The sequence below is a fragment of the Podarcis vaucheri genome, assembly GCF_965113315.1.
Source record: "Podarcis vaucheri genome assembly, chromosome: 17".
Taxonomy (NCBI): Eukaryota; Metazoa; Chordata; class Lepidosauria; order Squamata; family Lacertidae; genus Podarcis; species Podarcis vaucheri.
Genome location: NC_138755.1, coordinates 7,397,996 through 7,417,620, shown reverse-complemented (window position 1 = coordinate 7,417,620; position 19,625 = coordinate 7,397,996). Strand labels below are relative to the sequence as shown.

Genomic DNA, 19,625 nt, shown 5'->3' with positions numbered 1-19,625 from the left:
AAAGCAGCAAAGGAAAATAATAAAAACCCACTCGGCAACAACGGAGAAGAAAGAAAGAAAAAGAAAGCAAAATTAAAGGTAAGATTATTTCTGGAGTGCTTGGGCCGCTCACTGAGGCAGCAGGGCCACTGCCCCTTGCTTGGGCCAACCTGGTTCTACAGTTGCTGTGTATATTTCCCTTTTTTTCTTGTTGATTTTCTTTTTATAAAAAATACAATAAAAATAAAAAATGAGTTTTTTCGTTGTTGTTTTTTTATCCCTGCCCCTCCCTCATGAAAACTTTCGTGTGTGTGTGTTTTTTGCTTTTTCAGTTGTCCCTTCCCCGAAGTCATGATGTGCCAGTAGACGTGTCGTTCACTGTGTCGTCCGTTAGTCTGTCCTGCCCTTCCTGGGACTCGTGTTGCTGCTCCTCTGCGGCTGTGTAGTAGCTATTGTCCTCGTCGCCGGGGCTGCTGTGGTCCTTTTCAGACTGCTCTGAGTCCTCCCCCTCTTCCTCCAGAGTCAGCTCAAACTGGAATTTCTCCAGGCAGGCTTCATCGTCCTTCTCCGTGTCGTCCGGAGGGGGAGAGGGGCTCTGGGGGATCATGCTGTGGTACCAGTCCCTGTTGTCCTCTAGGGTGTCCAAAATGTCTTGTGCATCTGGGTGCACCAGGTCTGCCCACGTCTCCCACAGCGGGTGCACGATGTAGTCAATGAAGCCCACCTGAAACACAACCCGGGGCAGGGAAAGAAGAGGGTTGGTAACAGAACAGTGAGCAGTATTGCTGTTAGGTACTGAGTTGAATAGGATCCAAAATGCAGCAGTCTAATTGGTCCTAGAACAATAGGATTCAGAATGCAGCAGTCTGATTGGTCCTAGAACAATAGGACCCAGAATGCAGCAGTCTGATTGGTCCACAGGAGCCACACAATCCAGCTCCAGGCGGAAGTGAATCCGCAACCTGATTGGCCTACAGGAGAATCCTGGAATTAGCCAATCACGTGGGGCCCATTGTGTAAAGAATGTATATAAAGCAGACATTCTGGGGGAACTTCCATTCCTCCTCACCACTATGAGCTGAATAAAGAGCATGAAATCCACTCTCGACTCCGAGTATATTTCAATTGCCAACTGCAGTCCCTTAAAGGACACCCATGAACTCATCCTGTGCTTCCTCAGGCCACAGAAAAAAGGCCTGGATGCTTTTGCACCAGGTACATTGTGGGAAGGGGTGTGGGTGAGGGGTGGTTATTTAGGAGCTAGAATAATGCAGTGATAGGGCAGGGAATGTTTAACTTCTCTTAGCCCAGAGTCATCGCCCAGAACAGTGGAAGAATGGCCTAGGGAGCACCCAGACGGGTGAGCTCCTAGCCACTCCAAGCCACAGTGGACAGGCATGATTTTTGCACCCCTGGGCCTGTGCCCTTGATGGGGGGCAGCCTGGCTAACTCACAGGTATGTCCTTGCATCCTCATCTCTGGGTTTTGAGCATAAGCCGTAGCTTTATCCTTTCAAGATTCTCCAAGTAATGAGGACTAGAAAAATAGTATTCTGCTGAAATTCTCAGAGGCTTTCTGTAAGACAACATGTTCCGTTCCCTGTACCTGCTATTCCTGTTAGTGCTAAAACGAGTGCAGAAGTTAGCTAAACTGTAACTAACAACCCCCCTTCCCCTAACAGCTGTCCTCTATAGCACTGAAAGGGTGAGGTACATTAAAGTGTTTCTAAAAGGCAATAGAACAGTTGGTTCAACAAACAGTGGGACAGTGCTTTGGAGGAGTGTGGGGCTTGTTATAGCTGGCTAGGTTCTCTCTTACACATATTTTAAAAGACGACAATCCACACTCCCACCAAAATGGTACAGCAGGGAGCTCTCTGTTAGCAAAATAAAGCATTCTTTAACAGTGGTGCAGACATGGGTGTGATTGCACAGTTTTTAGTCCAGAGGTGCACACAATCATAAATGACCTAGTAACTGTGGGAAGAAGAGCACATTCCCAGTTCCCACAAGGAGGGAGCCAGGCAGAGGGGCTCCAGGTTCAATCCATGATATTCCCAGTCAAAAAGGGGGCCCAGGAAGTTAAGGGGGCTTGAGCCAGCCTGACAGAGGAGGCCACACCAGGCTATGAGGTCCCACGGTCTGACAGCATATAACAGCTTCTTTTTGCTTAAAACAGTAGTTTCTTACAGGGAAAAGGCAGGTTTCTGGCAATGGATCCTCTGTACCAACTCATGGCCACTGATTCCTTGCACGAACAAAAAACACTTGCCTGTAAAAGACTCAGCTATGTATGCTGGAAGCCATAAGCTGCTGGCTCACAGTCACAGGAAAGAAGCTTGCTTGCCTCCCAGTGCCAGATTCCTGCTTTCTTCCAATGGACATGGCAGCCCCTCCTTTCTCCTGTAATGGATCTAGGGTTTCCTTTCTCCTTCTGGACTGGCTATGTTTACTCCCTACTTCCTCCCAGCCCCTCAACTTCTGGTGAAGTTGTATTTTTGCTGAAACTCAGGGATGGGAGCACGATGATGCGCCAAAGATAAAGTGGGTTTTTGGCAGCAGCCATCCCATGTCTGAATTTTCCTAGCCTTGGTAGTAGCAGGAGGGGAAAGGGATCCCTCTTCGCCCCCCTGAAACATTATCCCACTTGGCCATCACGCACCTGCGATTTCTCCACGGAGGCCGTGTGCTTGTCGCACATGGGGCTGATCTCCATGCCCCGCTCCCGCTCTTTGTCCCCCTGCCGGAAGAACTCTTCCATGATCCGGTCTGTCCATTGCCGATAGAGCTCCAGCGGCTTCGTGGGGTTGCTCAAATCCGCACAGTGAACCATGTTCCGCAGGACCTGGTTGGGGTCAGGAAGCGGAAGGACAGTCAGAGAGAGGCCCAGCTGAAGCCGGGCTCAGAGCAGCTAACAACAATAAACACAGCATTCTAAAATCAATTAATTCTAAAATCAGTTCAAAATCACATCTATAGAATTTTGTATTTTAAAATGGGTTTTCAGAGTTTTTGAATGTTTTATGTAAATTTTCAAATTTCAATTTCTATTGACAATGACAATAAAGATATCGTATATATCGTATACAATGGCAACCACTGGGCTAGAATTCTGTGAGGATTACCAAAGGAGGGGGTCAGACTGTGCCTTGGCCAAAGGCCTGGTGGAACAGCTCTGTCTTGCAGGCCCTGCAGAAAGATGTTAAGTTCCGCAGGGCCCTAGTCTCTTGTGATGGAGCGTTCCACCAGATCGGGGCTACAGCCAAAAAAGCCTACCTAACCTCCCTGTGGCACGGGACCTCCAAGATGTTTTTGTCTGAAGACCATAAGGTCCTCCGTGGGAGATACCAAGAGAGGCGGTACCATAGGTACGAGGGACCTAGGCAGCTGAACACCAAACCCTTGGGAAGCAAAACAGTGAGTTGTGTGTCTGCATGTGTGCAGAGGGAGAAAAGACCTAGATGGAATCAGCCCCCCTCTGCTCTCAGAGCCTAAGGAGTTTGGCGAGTGGGAAACCTAGGAAAAGGACTGTGCAAATGAAGCAAAGGCTCTGGCTGTCCAACCCATGTGGCAAATTTCCTGCGCCACCACAGCAGTAAGGTTCTCTTGGTCTGCTACTTGGCGTGGGCAACACCAGCGCAGAGGGCCCAAAAGAGGGTCTGCAGCTTATTCAGTTGTCACGTGACAAAAGGAGCCAATGGGCTTTCTAAGGTCTGGGGGGTGGGCAGTGAACGCCATCATTGTCGTCACTACTGCCAGGAAGATACAGGGAGCCAAAGATTGCCCAGTCACCCGAAAGGAGGGGCTCCAGCCCCAGGGACACAATTATGCATGTGTTTGTATGCCCAGGCTGTTTTTCCCTGCAGGATCTTTAAGGCAGGTAAAAGGTAAAGGACCCCTGGATGGTTAAGTGCAGTCAAAGGCAACTATGGGGTTGTGGTGCTCATCTCGCGTTCAGGCCGAGGGAGCCAGTGTTTTTCCACAGGCCGCTTTCTGGGTCATGTGGCCAGCATGACTAAACTGCTACTGGCACAACGGGACACCGGGACAGAAGCCAGAGTGCACGGAAATGCGGTTTATCTTCCTGCTGCAGCAGCACCTATTTATCTACTTGCGCTGGCATGCTTTCTAACTTTAAGGATCAGCAGTTGAACCACAGGACCTTTCCCCAGTCTTAACTGTGTTTTCAGTGTGTGTTTTTGTTTAAAATTTTTAATATTGTATGTATTGTGTGTTTATATTTTCTTTTTTTGAAGGCTTCCTTGAAAGGCTGTTTTTAGGCAGCAGGCCAACAATTTAAATAAAACAATGTCATCCGTCCACCTTCCCGCCCAAGCCTCAGATGCTGGACTGGCTCAACAGCTTGGGCAACACATCTGAGAGCAAGCTGCTGCCAGGCGACCCTTGCAGCTGCTTACCAGCTTCCTTGTGGCCATTTTGTCTGAATGCCAGTTCCGGGACCAGCTGCACTTTGCCTCCCCAGCCTGCCCCTGTGGTGGGGACTGACCTCCTTCCTGCTTATCCTGGGCAGGGCTGTGCCTCTGGACAAGAGGACCTGACCATCCTTTCCCAATCTGTAGCATGCAGGACTTCATCCAGCCTTGCCCACCTGTATTCTGTCAGTGTAGTTGTCCAGCAGAAGCACCCCTGAGCTGGTCACTTTCTTGGTCTCCACCATCGTCTTGAGGTCAGCCAAGAGGCTCATATGTTTGGACATGTCGGTAGCCAGGACCTGCAGAAGAAGAAGCCATAATTTTTGATAACGGAAGGGGATCACTCGCGTTTCAACTATCATGGGCTCCATGCCTTTGTTCGTGCTCCATCCTTCCTCTCAGGGAATTTAGGCTCCTGTGCAGACAGACAGCAATCCAATGTAGAATGATAGAATCATAGAATCCTAGAGTTGGAAGAGACCACAAGGGGCATCGAGTCCAACCCCCTGCCAAGCAGGAAACACCATCAGAGCACTCCTGACATATGGTTGTTAAGCCTCTGCTTAAAGACCTCCAAAGTAGGAGACTCCACCACACTCCTTGGCAGCAAATTCCACTGTCAAACAGCTCTTACTGTCAGGAAGTTCTTCCTAATGTTTAGGTGGAATCTTCTTTCTTGTAGTTTGGATCCATTGCTCCGTGTCCGCTTCTCTGGAGTAGTTTTCTTTCATCTGGCCCAGAGGTTTTCGACCTTTTTGAGTCCACGGCTCCCTTGACCAACCTTCTTTCTGCAGCACCCCAGTGGGGCTCAGGAGCCCAGTTCTGTCACCCCTTGCCTGCAGAGCTGGCAGCCTCTCACCCTTTTTTGAACACCCTCCCCCTTGTGGAGGGTTCCCTCAGCCTCCTCTCCCCTCTCCTTGGGAGTCCTCAGGGCAGCCGCTGCTCCTGCTCATGGTCTCTGAGCTGCGCCCCCTGCCCCAAAGAGAGGTGCCTCCTCACACTGCCCCACAAGGGCCTAGGACTCCCCAACAGCAAGAGCTGAAGGAAAGGCTCGCTGGACTCCCTCACCTGCTGGCTGCTTACTCTGAGGCTGCCTCAGCTCCTGTCAACCAGCACCCCCTGGCCAGCCCCAGAGGCACCATTCACCTGTGGAGCTTGGAGCCGGGGCTGCTGCAACAAACAGCTGTGGAAGCCTTTAGGAGGAAGAGTCAGAAGAGGGCATCAGAAGAGGGAGGGAAGGAAAGAGGGACAGAGGCCAGTGTTGCCCACGGCACCCCTGACCATCATTCAAGGCATCCCAGGGTGCCACGACACACTGGGTGAAAACCCTTGGCCTAGCCCCTCCATGAAGCCTAGTGACTGTGGGACTGCCACTATCTAGGAGGGCTTCCACAGTCCTCTCCTTAGTGCTTTTGAGGTTGTTCTACCATATCTGTTCTGAGGAGAGACAGGCTGAAGAAACACCAGAGCTGTCAGCTGATGAAACCATTTTTAGATTACTTAATCAGGGACCTTTTAACTGATTATTTTAATCAACTAAATTTACATGAGTTTGAACATTATCATAACGCCAGTGAGCTAATCTCTCGCCCCTCCCCACCTTCAGGATTTTCTCTGAAACAACAGAAGCAACCTGAAAGCTCCTCCTAAACCAGGGTGGGACTGCGGGGTTCTGCATATCCTGGCATTTAAGCAAATCTTGCAAAAAGTCTGCTTCATCTGTCATCACCCACCCGGAATAGTTGGCAAGAAAAGGACTCTTTTGCAAGCAACGCATCTTAGTCCACTTGGCTCTATCTCAAATATTAGACAGAGCCAGTGTGCCTGTTTGGGGTCATGGGAGACGGGACCAGGATTTTGGGCCTGCAGGGCATCAACACAGCTGCCAAGGATGCCTGTGCTCTAGTTGCTCTGATAACACCCATCCCTCCAACCCACAAACCGCTGACTGGCCAAGCCTTTTCCGACTGGGGTTGCCACGTACTCATCAGCAGGGTCCTGCTATGAGTGGGCCCTGTGGCGCCCAGAGCAGTCTACAAAGTGGATGGCTGATCTAGAAAAAGGAAGGATGGATGAGGAGGGAAGGAGGACCCCCAGAGAGAGGGGACTTCGTTCTGCCTGGCAAGCTGCAATGCTTGGGCTAATGGGACATGTGCCATCATGCGACACGGAATTCCACCCACCCTATTTTTACTGCCAGGGAGCGGGAGGCTGCTTGCTGGTTTTTCTGCCTCAGCCTTGGACGCTGCGTATCTGAACTTTGGGCGTTGGTGCCATTTGGGGATGTGCCTTGCGCTACCATGGTCAATATCTCAGAGTCACGGTATGCCACTGTTTCAAATTATACAGTCCTGCTATTGGGAACCAGAGCAGAGGGGACCAACACAGAAGCCAGCGAGACGGGAGGCAGTTTCTGCACTAAGACAGAGGATCAGCCTTGCCACCCATTCCTCAAATCCCAGGTCACGTTTTCCTGCTTGAGGTGCAACTACAATTTCCTCCTGTGTTGGTCTTTGCATACAACTGCTGCCATGAAATGTGCACATGTGTACAGCAAAGGAATGACAGGAGACAAATTAAAATGATTCTGCTCATTTGAAGGTCCACCAGCTTGGTACAGACAGAAAGCCTGACAGGGATGATGGTCCTTCCTTGTGCAGCGTCACTGTGAGAAATATAGCAGCAAGTTTCATACCTCTGCTTTTAAACAACTGAATTTCCCAAGGGAAAAAATGAGGAATGGAACCTTGAACTGGGAGACCCAGCCCAGGGATGGAGTAGGGGGAATGCAGACTCGATGGCCCTTGTGGTCTCTTCCAACTCTATGATTCTATGATTCTATGTTCTTGGAAGCAGCCAATGGCTCTCCTTTCTGACGCTCACCATGTCAATGACCATCTTCCGCAAAGTCTGTCGCTGCCTCTTGCTCAGGTTCTGGAAAATATCGCAGTTCTCTTCCTGCAGCAGCTTGAAACCCACCGCCAGGTGATGGTTCTCCAGGACTGACTCGTCGTTGTACATCAGCGCCAGCTCCGAATCTGCCAAGGAGGATCACGTTAGTCGGTGTCACGGAGAACAGGAACGGATATTTCATTTTAGTTGCTGACATCAGCATATGGCTTACAGGATTTAAAAAAACAAATGAAATAAAAATGAAATCATCAAACAATCTGAAATTGCTCGGAGCAGCAGAAAGGAATCACGAAACAATGCAGCAATAAACCAAAAGACTCTTCGAAACCAAGGCTTGTTGAATAAATGTTGTCTGGGAGGCAAGTGGCTCTCTGGGGGTGAGGAGGGCGAGTTCCACAACCTAGGCACCACAGCCCTGTCTGGTGTCACTAACAACTGTACTGCCACCACGAACAAGGCCTCTGCTGACTAAATCAACAGGCAGCTGGATTTGTAAATTCAGTCCCTGAGGTCCCATGCAAACCACACACTTGCACCTGCCTTCTTCCTGCCTGCTCATACCCTTGGCTATGGCTTGAAGTATATGCTATTCCAGAACAAAGAGGCCAGGCAAGTCCTACAGAAGCAAAACATCTACAGAAGGAGGAAGAGCAGAACAACCCGCAAGAATATTCTGCCCTTGAATAACCCAGGAAGGCAGCACTTTTTAGTTATGCACCTCCCTGTAATTTTACAGGAGTTCCTTGCCCCTTTATCCACAATGGATTTGAAGAGCAACTTCTTTTCTGATGTTTGGAAACTACTGTTAAGGACTTTGTGATGCTCCCAGAAGTCCCTCATGTCCGCAGGAAGTCCTGCAGCTACTTTGCCAAGCCCAGACTTTTCTTAAAACACCTGCCGCCACCACAATCTCTTAAAGAAAACAGTAAGGCTTTCTCTTTATATCATTACACAAGTATTTTTTTTATGTTGCAAAATTATAAACTGCTTAACAGGCTGAGATTAATAAAAAGTATCTACCTGGATTCCATTTAGCATTTTTACACTAATGAAGTTACATAATCCTCTTAAGTATGATAAAGATCTGCTTTTGTTCGGTATTAAGTTGTCTACTGCACCAGTCAAGGCCCCCGGACAATTTGGGGAATGTCTGGAGCATGGACAAAAATTTGGGACAGTGGGATTATGAAAGGCTTTTGATGGCAAAATAAGGCAAGGGCCCAGTTTTATACCCATGACAATCCCTGTTTACTTCTTTCTGGTGGTGATCGCTATCAGGGGGTTCCACTTGCATGAGGGTAAGGAGGGAAGACAGTAAGTTTGAACTGGAAATTTGTTTGCTATCAGTATTGAAAGAGATGAGCTAATTCCTCTTTAGAGTGTCCCCCTCCCTGGTCCCAAGGCTGTGACTGAGTGGGAGAAATTGCTTCAGTCCCCAGGGAATCTTCCATATCTGATTTGCCTGGCTAGCTTTTGGTAACCCTGCCATCTTTCCCCCTTTGCATCCCTTCTAGTTTTCTATCACGTGTTTTGAGAAGGGTGCACAATATGAAGGTCACCGGGAAATTCAGCTGGACTAATTCCCTCCCCTCCCCTCCCGAGCAGAGCTGGGAAAGGAGGGCGAGTGGCAGCCTGGAAAATAAGGGCAACGCTGAAAATCACCTTATACAGAATCAGGGCCACGAGTCCATCTCTCTCAGCACCATCCACACTGGCTGAGGCTTTCAGTGTTTCCGGTGAGAGCCTATCCCCGCCCTGCCTGGGAATTCTGCGGATCGGGGCTACGGCCTTTCACAAGCGACTGCTCTCCCTCCCCCCTCTGAAAGTTTAGCAGTGGGACTCTCAGAAGGAGGCCATGCAGGTGTGTAAATTGTGCACACACAGAAGCATACCTGAGAGGGCCTCACCTGTCCATCTTAGAGGGCTCTATGCCAGGTTTCCTCATTTCAGGAAGCAAGAGCATTCTCTGCAGTGGTGGTTGTTTTAAAACCATACAAAACAGACACTCGTGGCAAAGATCCATTTATCTAGCTGCAAAAGCCCATCAGAACAAACACACCTTCACTGCCATGTGATGCTCAGGATGTATTCCTGACCCCCACAGAGCCAATTTCAGGGACCTTGTGCAGGACTTCCACTGATGGGGCTTCTTAGCTGCATCTCGAACACTCGTTGCCCCAATTCCACGAGGCAGCATCTCTTTGGATCTGCCTTTACTCCCCCCCTCCTGAAAATTTACAAATTTTCTTGGGTTTTTCGAGGAAAGGGCGTTTGTGACATTTTAAATCTAGAATAAAAATCGGCACAGCACCTTGGGCAAGTTTGCAAGCATGTGTGCAGGTGTCAGGTCTGAACTGGGCTTCCCTGTTAGGAAGATGGGGTGCTGTTGCTGTTGCTGCTGCCGCCTGCCTCACTTTCTCCCCCAACCTGTTTCTTGTTCTCTCGCAAAGCATCCGAGTCCCCTTCCGTGCCTAATTTTACTTTGCCGGCACACGTCCTCTCAGGTTACCTAGACAACAGGGACACCCTCTCCCACCCGTTGTCTGATTCAAATGATTGGAGAAAGGACTGTGCTTGCAGCAGCACAAAGTAAGGTGGAGGAGGAGCTGGCGACTCGAAGGAAAGCGCATGTTCGTGTTTTAGCTGAGCGGAGACAGGCTGCATTATCCCACCATCTGGGTACAGTGAAGAGTGGAAACACTCTTAAGCGTCACATGCAGAGATCTCAAGACGGTTACAGCCCGCATTGAGTAGCACACCCTACCCAAACCACCGCAAGTTCCAGAGCTGGCCTTAGCAAGGTGTGTCTGGATATGGCCCTATGGTATTCGTATGAACACCTCTGCACAAGAATGCAAGTTTGCAAGTATTTCTCTGAGCGAGGTGAAAATAACTAAACCAGAAGCAGACAGGGTTTGTGTGTCAAAACTGTCTGCTGCTGAATCCATCTGGAGGAAAACAATGAAGCTCATGACAGAAAAACAGTACTTCTGTCTTGTCAGGATTCAGCCTCAGTCTGTTAGCCACCATCTATCCTCCAACCACCTCCAGACACTCACACAGGACCTTCACTGACTTCACTGGTTCTGATTTGAAAGAGAGGTAGAGCTGGGTATCATCCACATACATAAGTCTCTCTTTTCTTGCAACAACCCTATAGCAACCTTGTCAGAAGAAAAGCAGTTCAGCCGCAGGCATGATAAGGTGACATTACAAGGTGCAGGCAAAAGAGGCACATTCAAATCCTTTTTCCGTCCAAGATCTCCTCCATATATGACACACATGCGTACCCCTCCCCCTCTCCCCACCAAGTCATGCCCCCCCACGACACCCCTTTGCCCCCCAACTCCCTGTGCTACTCACTGGTATTGATCAAGAACTGGTTGGAGACACCAGGGTGGTCCACGTCATGGATGGCAGCAGCAAATATTGCAGCCAGGATCTCAAGGTCAGTGAAGACAGCCTGCAAAGGACAGAGGGAGAAGCTGCTACAGGTATGGTGTTTCTGTCCTGCTTCGTGGAGGAAGCTGGTGATTCGCTAACAAGGAGAGATGCCCACTGCTAGCAGAGAGCGAGGCTAGATCCCAAACCCCAAAGATTTGTGTGTTGCCGCCATGTGAGGTAACCCACTGAAGCTTACAGGCCAGAGCATTTCCTGGGCAATATCAGGCCCCCAATGAACATGCAACTCTAATGGGATGCCTACGTCCTCTCCCCATTCTACCTGGGGAAAAGACCCTGGCATCCAAAAATTCCTCATATCCCAGGCTGGCCAGCCATTGTGGTTGACTGGTACAGAGCAGAGGTAGCTAACCTTTGGTGATACAAATCTTGCTGAACTACAAATCCCATCAACCCTGACTATCGACAGTGCCGACTGGGGCTGATGGGAGATGGAATCCAACAACATCTGGAAAGCCATAGAGGTTTTAACTCATGGGTTAAATCATGATTTCGGACATAAAAACAGAAACAACAATATCAATGGGGCTAATTTTTCTAGCCTCTCAAAAGGAAGCATTGCCTATCGCTTATTATCACCATTACCATTTCTATTGCTATGGTGTTTTGCAACACACATGAAGTTATAAGAATTGCCTGTCTAGATCAGAGCAGAGGTCCATCTGGGAAGCTCCTAACAGGGGCATGATTGGGAGAGTGCGTCACCCCCTGTTGTGGCCCCCCAGCACCAGGAATGGTGCACTATATTGACTCTTCTGGGTGTTTAAACACTGTGCCCTCCGTAATGCTCCACAGCGACAAGAATTAGGCAGGCAGCAGGTTTGCAAACATACTGTAATCTTTTGCATTTGCTAATAAGTCTTGCAATACTTATTGGAGCTCTGTGGCCAATAATCTGTCTTGTCTGCTCCAAATCGATATGTGAATGTCTGCTGCCCTCCTTCCATCTGCAGCTCCTGGCCACGTGCAAGTTTCCTCTCAGCTTCCTTTCTGCCCTAGTTTTCCTTTCCGATTCCTGGCTCTTGCCTTCCCCTCTCCCTCTCATTCTGCTGCAGCTTGCTTCTCCCACACCCCCAGACTTAAGCCCCTACTTCATTTTTATCCATCCTCTCCTAGGATCTTCTGCCAGTATCTAAAATCAGAGCAGTTCAGCCAATGGCAGCCAGAGCCTCTCCAGGCCACAGACATCCACCCTGAGGCTGGCAGGAGACAATCAGCCAGTGGATTCACCACTTAATACACTGGAATCTAGATGTTTTGAATCCTCGTAGCCCTGTGAAACATTAGGCTGGGAAATAGTGACTTGTTTAAAGGGTATTTGGGCCTAAGCACAGATTCCTCAAAGGCCAGGTCTGCCAAGTCCAAGTGAAGCACTACAGTCCCTGTGCTTATGACACAATCCTCGGCTACAGGCACCCAGTGAGCAATCTCCCCCACCCCCAAATAGGCAGGCAGGTGGACTGCCCAACCGCCGCACAAACACACTCACACAATTCACCGGTTATGGAAGACAAACCCTTACATCCAAGGCAGGTGTAGACAGAAGAACGTGAGTGGACTGCGTGACGTCAGCAGCATGGAGGCTGTTGTGATAAGCCACGTCGGCGTGATAGTGGTCTTCCAGCGTCATGATGTAGGTGACTAATGTGTCCACGGGGATCTTGAAAGTTTTCAGCAAGTCTCTTTCCTGGGTGGGGTGGAATAAGAGGAGTGAAGCGTTTGCTGGGAAAGTCAGGCATCAGCCCCCACCTAAAAAAGGTTGCTCAAATGAGTGCCGTTATCTTTCTCTTTCCCGTAGTGGAAAAGATAAAAGCGAGGGACAGAAACTTGTGGAACCTTGAGCAGCCATTACAATACACCAAGAGAGGAGGAGCGAAAGGCTTCTGCCCACGCACCGAGCCAGAGATCTCTCTTCCGTCTGCCAGAGCCCCCTCCCAGATATCACCATTCAACATAGATTAAAGAATATTAAGTACTCTACAGAAAGAAAGCAAAAGGAGAAAAGGGGGCCTCCCTCTGACTGACAATCTCATGGGAACATTAATCAGAAATAGATCTGCCTTTTCTCATCTTAGGCAGTCTATTCGATCCAGTTCCACAGGGGGCGGCAGGGGCTAGCCTAGGACCCACTGGATCACAAGTTGGCACTGCTACCATCAAGTTGTGGCAATGGGCTCCAATCCTGGCCTCTTTGCTGTGCTAGCTGCCCACTTCTGCCCTGGCCAGAGCAAGTGGTTGGGCTGTGGATCAAGCCCCACTGCTGCTGGCCAGATGTAGGATTGTAGGCTAGCGATCTTATTTATTGTTGCAAAAGCATTTGTGGGATGGAGCCACTCTGTCAATGCAACGGACCCAGGTAGGCTCAAGTCCATAGAAGTTTATAGTAAATATATTTACTAATGCTTGATGGCGCCACCAGGAGCCCCAACCTGCAACTCAGCCAGATCTCTCCTTAAATGTCCCCTGTGAGGACAGGGAGAGGACTTGGAAGTGTCATCCACCAGGAGACAAAACAATTTGACTCAGAAAACAGCCAAGTCTCAAACAAGCTGCAAAAAGGGCACCTCTTACACTAAAAGTGCTCAGGGAGATGAAATCATTAAACCAAAGAACTCTCCCAAAATTGACACACTCCCTGCAAAAAGTGCTCCCCCCTTCACTTTTTGTGGAATCCTCCTTGTTTTTTTGACTTGCTTCTTGTATACAACTCCATATGTATTGAAGGGATACAGAATAATGAATCCAAAACTGACCTAGAAAGGCACATCTCAAGCTTCAGCTTCATAAACAAGTCTTTGTATATTGCGGCAATATTGCAGCCCAAGCCAGTAGGAGGGGATGAGGACACGGGACGAGGACACGGCAGTGCGAGCACACGTACCTGGAATATTGTATACATGATGCAGCTGAGCGACCGATTGTTGGTGTACTCGGCGACCCGGAAGATGTTAAGGCCCCACTTGTTTAGGTGTTCCAGTTCCTGTAAGAGCGTAGTGGGAGGAAAGTTGGTACACTTTTGCCACAATGGGTTTCAAGAGGGAAGGAGGTCACCAGAGCAGAGATGTGGAACAAGTGAAGAGAGCAAACCCCACGGTGTGTTCTCCCTGGCAGTCCAGCTGGAGCCTGAGCCGCCATTCCACACCGGGGACATCACCAAAGGCAAGACTGAAAACCATGTCACCAAGGAGACTAGGAACACTACCCTCGCAGCTGCTCCAGAACACCCAACATGGCTTCAATCTAAGAGGCCATTTAGGAGCCTGGAAGCCAGGCAGTGTTTACATCAGTCCTGCCCAACTTGGTGCCCTCAAGGCATTGCTCAACTGCAACACCCCTTCATCCCAGACCACCGGCCAGGATGGCTGGGGCGCCAAAACATCTGGAGCTCACTAGGGTGGGAAGCCTGGTTTAGCTCATCTGTTTTGAGTACAGTCACAAGTAACACTAAAATTTAGAGACACAGAAGCAGAAAGGTTTTGCCAATAAGGTGTTTTTTTTTTAAATTACCGCATGCAGCTGGCTTAGAAATCAAACCTGTGAGCAGCTGAGCTTCTTCTAAAGCTGCGTAGCTCACGAGAATTTAAAAATGGAACAAAAAATTCATAGGTCCACCATGATCCTTTCTTCTCATTCTGTCAATTTGAAGACAGCTCCTTAGTACTCCATGATTACGTATGCTGTGATTAAATTATGCAAACCACTTAAACAGGAATTTTCTGCTAAGGCAGTGGTTTGCAAATCCCTCCCTGCTGTGTGGACCACTTGCTGAGGGCCTTAGCTGACCCATTGATCCTTTTTCTGCCTGTTGCAGTAATTGCAATGCACTTGAGCTAGATGCCGAATGATTTTAAGTTCCATTTTAATCACTTCTTTTATTTCTTACATTGTGCTTTATCGCATGAAAATCTGAATCCCATAAAATTCATATTGTAATACAATAAAATACAATATAAAATAATAGAAGTAATAAAAATATAATTTTAAATCAAGATGAATATTTAGTGCAGACATGCTGCAGACCACTTGGATGAAGCTAACGGACCAGAGTCTGAGAAGCACCTGCACCAAGAGAAACATTTCCTCTTTTTACATTTCAGCAAATATTCCCTGCTGCTATAAAAGGACATAATTGGACCACTTCCTTCGGCCAACAGCACTGTATTTGTGTTAAGGGTGTTGTAGAGCTGCACACTCTGGAGCTTGACTTTTAAAGATGCCAAATCCAACTTTTTGTCTTGGTTACTCATAGGGTGTGGCTACTGGTTTAACACCACCCTTCCAAAAAGTGAACACTTATTTGCAAATATAGCAGATGCGCTGAGTTGCCCCCAAGAATGATGTGTGTGTGTGTGTGTGTGTGTGTGTGTGACACCTGGCCAGGGCGACTTGTCTGCCAGCCCGCCCCCCCAGCCAGTCACCTTACGTTCATGAAAGTGACACACCAGGGTGAAGACACTTTGCCCTGGTGTGTCCTTTTGAGGATCACTGTGGAATTTGGGGGGCAGCCCCCTCCTTGAAAATATTGGCAGACCTCACCGCCCCCTGATGGTGCCCCTGAAATATAGGCACGGTAATTTCAGAAACAGTGGCTTCTGTTGCCTTTGCAGTATTGAGATAGCACTAAGAGTATTCTGATACCATGGGGTAGATTGTAATTTGCACAACCCTGTTTTAATTTTTTGAGTGCATAAAGAGTGTTTTCTGTGGTGCTCTCCATATTTTGCAAGACTGCAACTCCTATCATCCCTGATCTTTGGCTATGCTGGCTTCTGCAGCAGCTGGGAGTCCAACCACACTGCATATCCCTTTGAAGGTTTATGACTACACATATATTTGTACTTACTGCTTCTGACTATACTGTTATGGCCTCCAGCCAAGACAAAATAATAAACTTGAATTAGTCCATGAGACGTGCCTAAGCACTGGGTGGACACTGCCACACCATGAGGTGGCCATCCTAGTGGAAGTTAAGGACATATTTGGTGTAACTGTCCTAAGATTGTGAATTCCTGGCAAGAGGTATTGACTGAGTATGGACATGACATTCCCGGCTTCCAAGCGCTGAGGCTGCCTGCTTCCGCCTTGTGCCCTTTCCTCGGGCTGCAGCTTCAGCAGGTCAACCCAGGTCATTTTAAACCACTGTTACTCATTAGATCAAAAACAGACAACACCTCCCAGTTTTGGACGTAGCAGGCAACTGCGGCTGAAGAGACCGAGATTGAAAGAAGGAAACCAGCACATGAACGGGAAGCGGCGAGTGAAATGCTTGTAACTGGCTTTATGAATTATGGCTGATTAAGCCAAGAATGTTACTTCCAAGCAGGTCCTTTACATCATTTATAAAGGTAAAGAGCTGTGTCATCTTGGGCTGATGAAATAGAAAGCAAGTCCCAACAGACACCAACTGGCTAGGAATGTGCAAACTCAGTGGTGGTAAACCTCTCTGGTCAAGTGTGCCACAAGTCAAGCCCAAAGTATGAGGAAACACGAGGCCTCAATAGAAAGTGCTGCACATGCAGATCTGCATGCTCTGATGACCCCCGTCCTTTTTGCCTCTAGCCCAGGGATCGGAAAGGTTTACCTCACCTGGGCTGGTTCACTCCAGCGGAGATCCCTCTGTGGGCCGGAATGCACGTGCCCCATGTTTTCCACCATCTGCACAGAATCGATTTCCAGCGTCTTCACGGACGTGGTTTCCAGTGCCACGGAAGCAAGTCCCTGCGCTGTGCTGGTTTAGCGCAGCGCGGGGACTCGCCTAGCGGGCAGCTCGGTTTGGGGGCGGTTTGGGGGCCGGTTAAACAACCCCTGTGGGCTGCTTGTGGCCCATGGGCCTTAGGTTGCTGACCTCTGCTCTAGCCCATTGAGCCTGGGAGTAAGATGCAGGACAGTGCTGAAGAGGCAAGGAAGAATACAGGCATACACTCTTGTCCAGGCATATTGCAACCTCTCACTTCCTGCACCTGTTCTGCCGTGACCATCTATCGTCTAGTTGCCACTAAACTGGCTGTTTTTTGGGGGGGAGGGAATGGAGCACTCAGAAACTGGGCAGTAGATTATCAAGGGGAATGGTTGGAATGTTACGTCCATTAACAAATTAACTACGTACAGTAGGCATGCAGGTGATGGAGAAATATTGGCTCAAAGACAAAACAATCAGTTTTATTCTGGGTCAATGGAGAGAGCTCCCATGTCTTCTCTATACTACAAAAGGCAAGAAAGTACTGTTGCCATATGCCTGGAATTTCCCGGACATATCTGGCATACTGCAGCCGGAAGCAGCGCCCGGGTGGAAATCACCAAAAATGTCCGGGGAAATGTGGACATATGGCAACCCATGTTGGCAGTGTTGTTTTTGGCGATTTCCCTTAAAAACAGTTCAATAACTTCTTCTTTGCTAATTTCCCAAAAAACGCTCAACAACTTTGCCAAAAACGAAGCTCTGGATTTTCACCGTTTGAAATATGGCAGCCCTAGTACTGTTGGTTCTGGAACCAGAACAGAGCAAAACTGGATTCAAAGAAAGTCCTGCCAGAGTCTGTGATCTGTGACCCAGAATCCCCTTCAAAGCTAGATATACCCTTTGACTTTCCACACCAGCCAATGCCCATAATATGGGTGCCAGCCTCCTGCCGCCGCGAATCTCACCTTACTGAGCGGCTCTTCCTGGTCAGTTTTGACCCCAAAGCGGGGAATACTGGAATTGGTCAGGCTGGAACTGTGCATGAGTTTCTTGACTCCGCTGATCTGGCACATGGGTTGCTGCTTCTTCTTCTTCTCCCGCTCTTTCTGTGTTGGGGATGGAATCTCCACATCGTTCTGCTTGTCTGAGGATGAAAAAAGACTGCATCTGAGAGAGAAAGAGGACAAGGGCGAAAGACTGAAGGTGCCACTGTCTGACCTGCGCAAGAATCTCTCTGGGCAAACGTGCACCAAGGAGTTACATGACGTGGATGCAGTTCTGCTCCATCTCTCCAAAACAAAACAGTGCCTACATCAGGCAGAGATTCATCGCTAGCTCACATATTCCAGCCTGAGCTCCTGGAGGCAAAAAGGCCAGTAGTCCCATTCTTCAGTGCCCTGAACAGAAGCCAGGATAGTTCAAGAAAGGATGGATGGTCTACGGATGCTGGGTTCAAGACTGTACATGGGCAATGATTTCTCAAGGGACTTGGGAGGTGGTATTGTAGAGCCTTCAGTTACAGAATCATAGAATTGTAGAGTTGGAAGGGACCCTGGCAATCATCTATTCTAGTCCAACTGCATGCAGTGCAGGATTCTCAACTGAAGTGTCCATGACAGATACTTAAAAACCTCCATGGAAGGAGAGTCCATCACCTTCCAAGGGAGATCCTTCCACTGCTGAACAGCTCTTACTGCCAGAAAGATCTTCCTGAGTTTTAATTGGAATTTCCTTTCTTGTACCTTGAAGCCATTGTGGTGCACACAGTTAGTCCTGCCCCACTGTGGTCATACCGATTTAGCAGGTTTTTTCAGGGCTTTGAGTTGTGCTCAGGAAAAGCATAAGCAACTCCCGAGAAGTGTAACCAGTGGTGCTGCAATAAAAGTGTGCATGCTTTGGTCTGATTGCTGAAGGTACCTATTGGATAGTACCAATGTCAGAAGCAGCATAGAAATTATTTTTATGAGAGTGCTGCTGGCATTATGAATAGTAAAATACTGAACTTAAGGAGAACATTGTGGTTCAAGCAAATCCTGTTCACCAATTATAGCGGCCCCAAGGTGTGTGGGGGGCAATGCCATTGGAGGGCCATGTAGCCTCTGCAGTGAGGACTGCTTGTGCCTAGCTTTGGCTGGTTTGCCAGCAACGGCAGTTCCTGAACCGTGCTCCGATTATTTCATGGTTTGATTATTGCACGGTGCCCCATGAAAAGCTTCAGTCAAAGATGGTTTGGAAACTGCACCTGGTTCAGAACGCTGCTGCAAGGTGGGATCATATTATACTGATCCTGAGAGCGCTTTAATTTTCTGCCGGTGTGCTACCTAGTGCAATTCAAGTTGTTGGTATAAATGCATAAAACCCTGAATAGGTTAGAACTCAAGTGCTTGAAGGAACGCCTTCCGCCTTACCAGCCAACCAGTGTTGTAAGATCCGTAGGCCATGACAGAGCAGGGCTTTCTCAGTGGTGGCACCCTGCCTATGGGAGTCTCTCCCTGTATGGATCTGGTGGTCCACCACACTATTTTAATTCAGGCAACAGCTATTTATTTATGCAGGGTTTCTGTCCATCATGGGAGTGACCCTACTGATACAGCTGCATCACTAGTTGCTATATGGCATTGATTACTATACTGTGTTGTAGATTATGGTTTTAACTTTGTTTTTAATGCTGTACCTTGTGGAATCTGATAACCCCCCTGGGCTCCACATGAGGAAGCGAAGAATGCAATAAACAGGTAATGCTGATGACTAAATTAGTGAAAGATAAGCAACACAACTCTCCACTCTAGCCCCACCCATACAAAAATGTGTCACCACACATTGATTCAATTCTCCAACTGCTCCCTAACCATCTCTCTCTCTTTCTCTCTCTGTAGCAAATCTAGCCTATTTTTAAAAATAATAATAACATTTTTTATTTATACCCCGCCCTCCCCAGTAAAAACATAATGGGGGGGGGCAATTTAAAATACAGGTTAAAATGCAATTTAAAACGCAGCCTCATTTTAGAAGTAGCCCATAGATCAAGACCATATGGGGAGGGAAACATAAGGGCCAGACTGAGTCCAAACCAAAGGCCAGGAGGAACAGCTCTGTCTTGCAGGCCCTGCGGAAAGATGTCAAGTCCCGCAGGACCCTAGTCTCTTGCGACAGAGCGTT

The 19,625-nt window shown here is 48.5% G+C and overlaps 1 protein-coding gene across 6 annotated transcripts in view; it reads right to left on the bottom strand.

The window, feature by feature from the left end:
- Positions 1-19,625, bottom strand: part of PDE4A (phosphodiesterase 4A) — a 339,410-nt gene continuing 319,785 nt past the window's right edge. For all 6 annotated transcript variants that reach the window (XM_082205418.1, XM_082205417.1, XM_082205419.1 and 3 more), the window contains 8 exons: positions 17,432-17,610; positions 13,668-13,766; positions 12,309-12,473; positions 10,688-10,787; positions 7,295-7,449; positions 4,588-4,710; positions 2,641-2,823; positions 1-703 (listed from right to left, as the gene is read on the bottom strand). In XM_082205418.1, the coding sequence (XP_082061544.1) occupies positions 329-703; positions 2,641-2,823; positions 4,588-4,710; positions 7,295-7,449; positions 10,688-10,787; positions 12,309-12,473; positions 13,668-13,766; positions 17,432-17,610 (1,379 nt within the window). In that variant the 3' untranslated portion in view covers positions 1-328. The remainder of the gene's footprint in view (positions 704-2,640; positions 2,824-4,587; positions 4,711-7,294; positions 7,450-10,687; positions 10,788-12,308; positions 12,474-13,667; positions 13,767-17,431; positions 17,611-19,625) is intronic.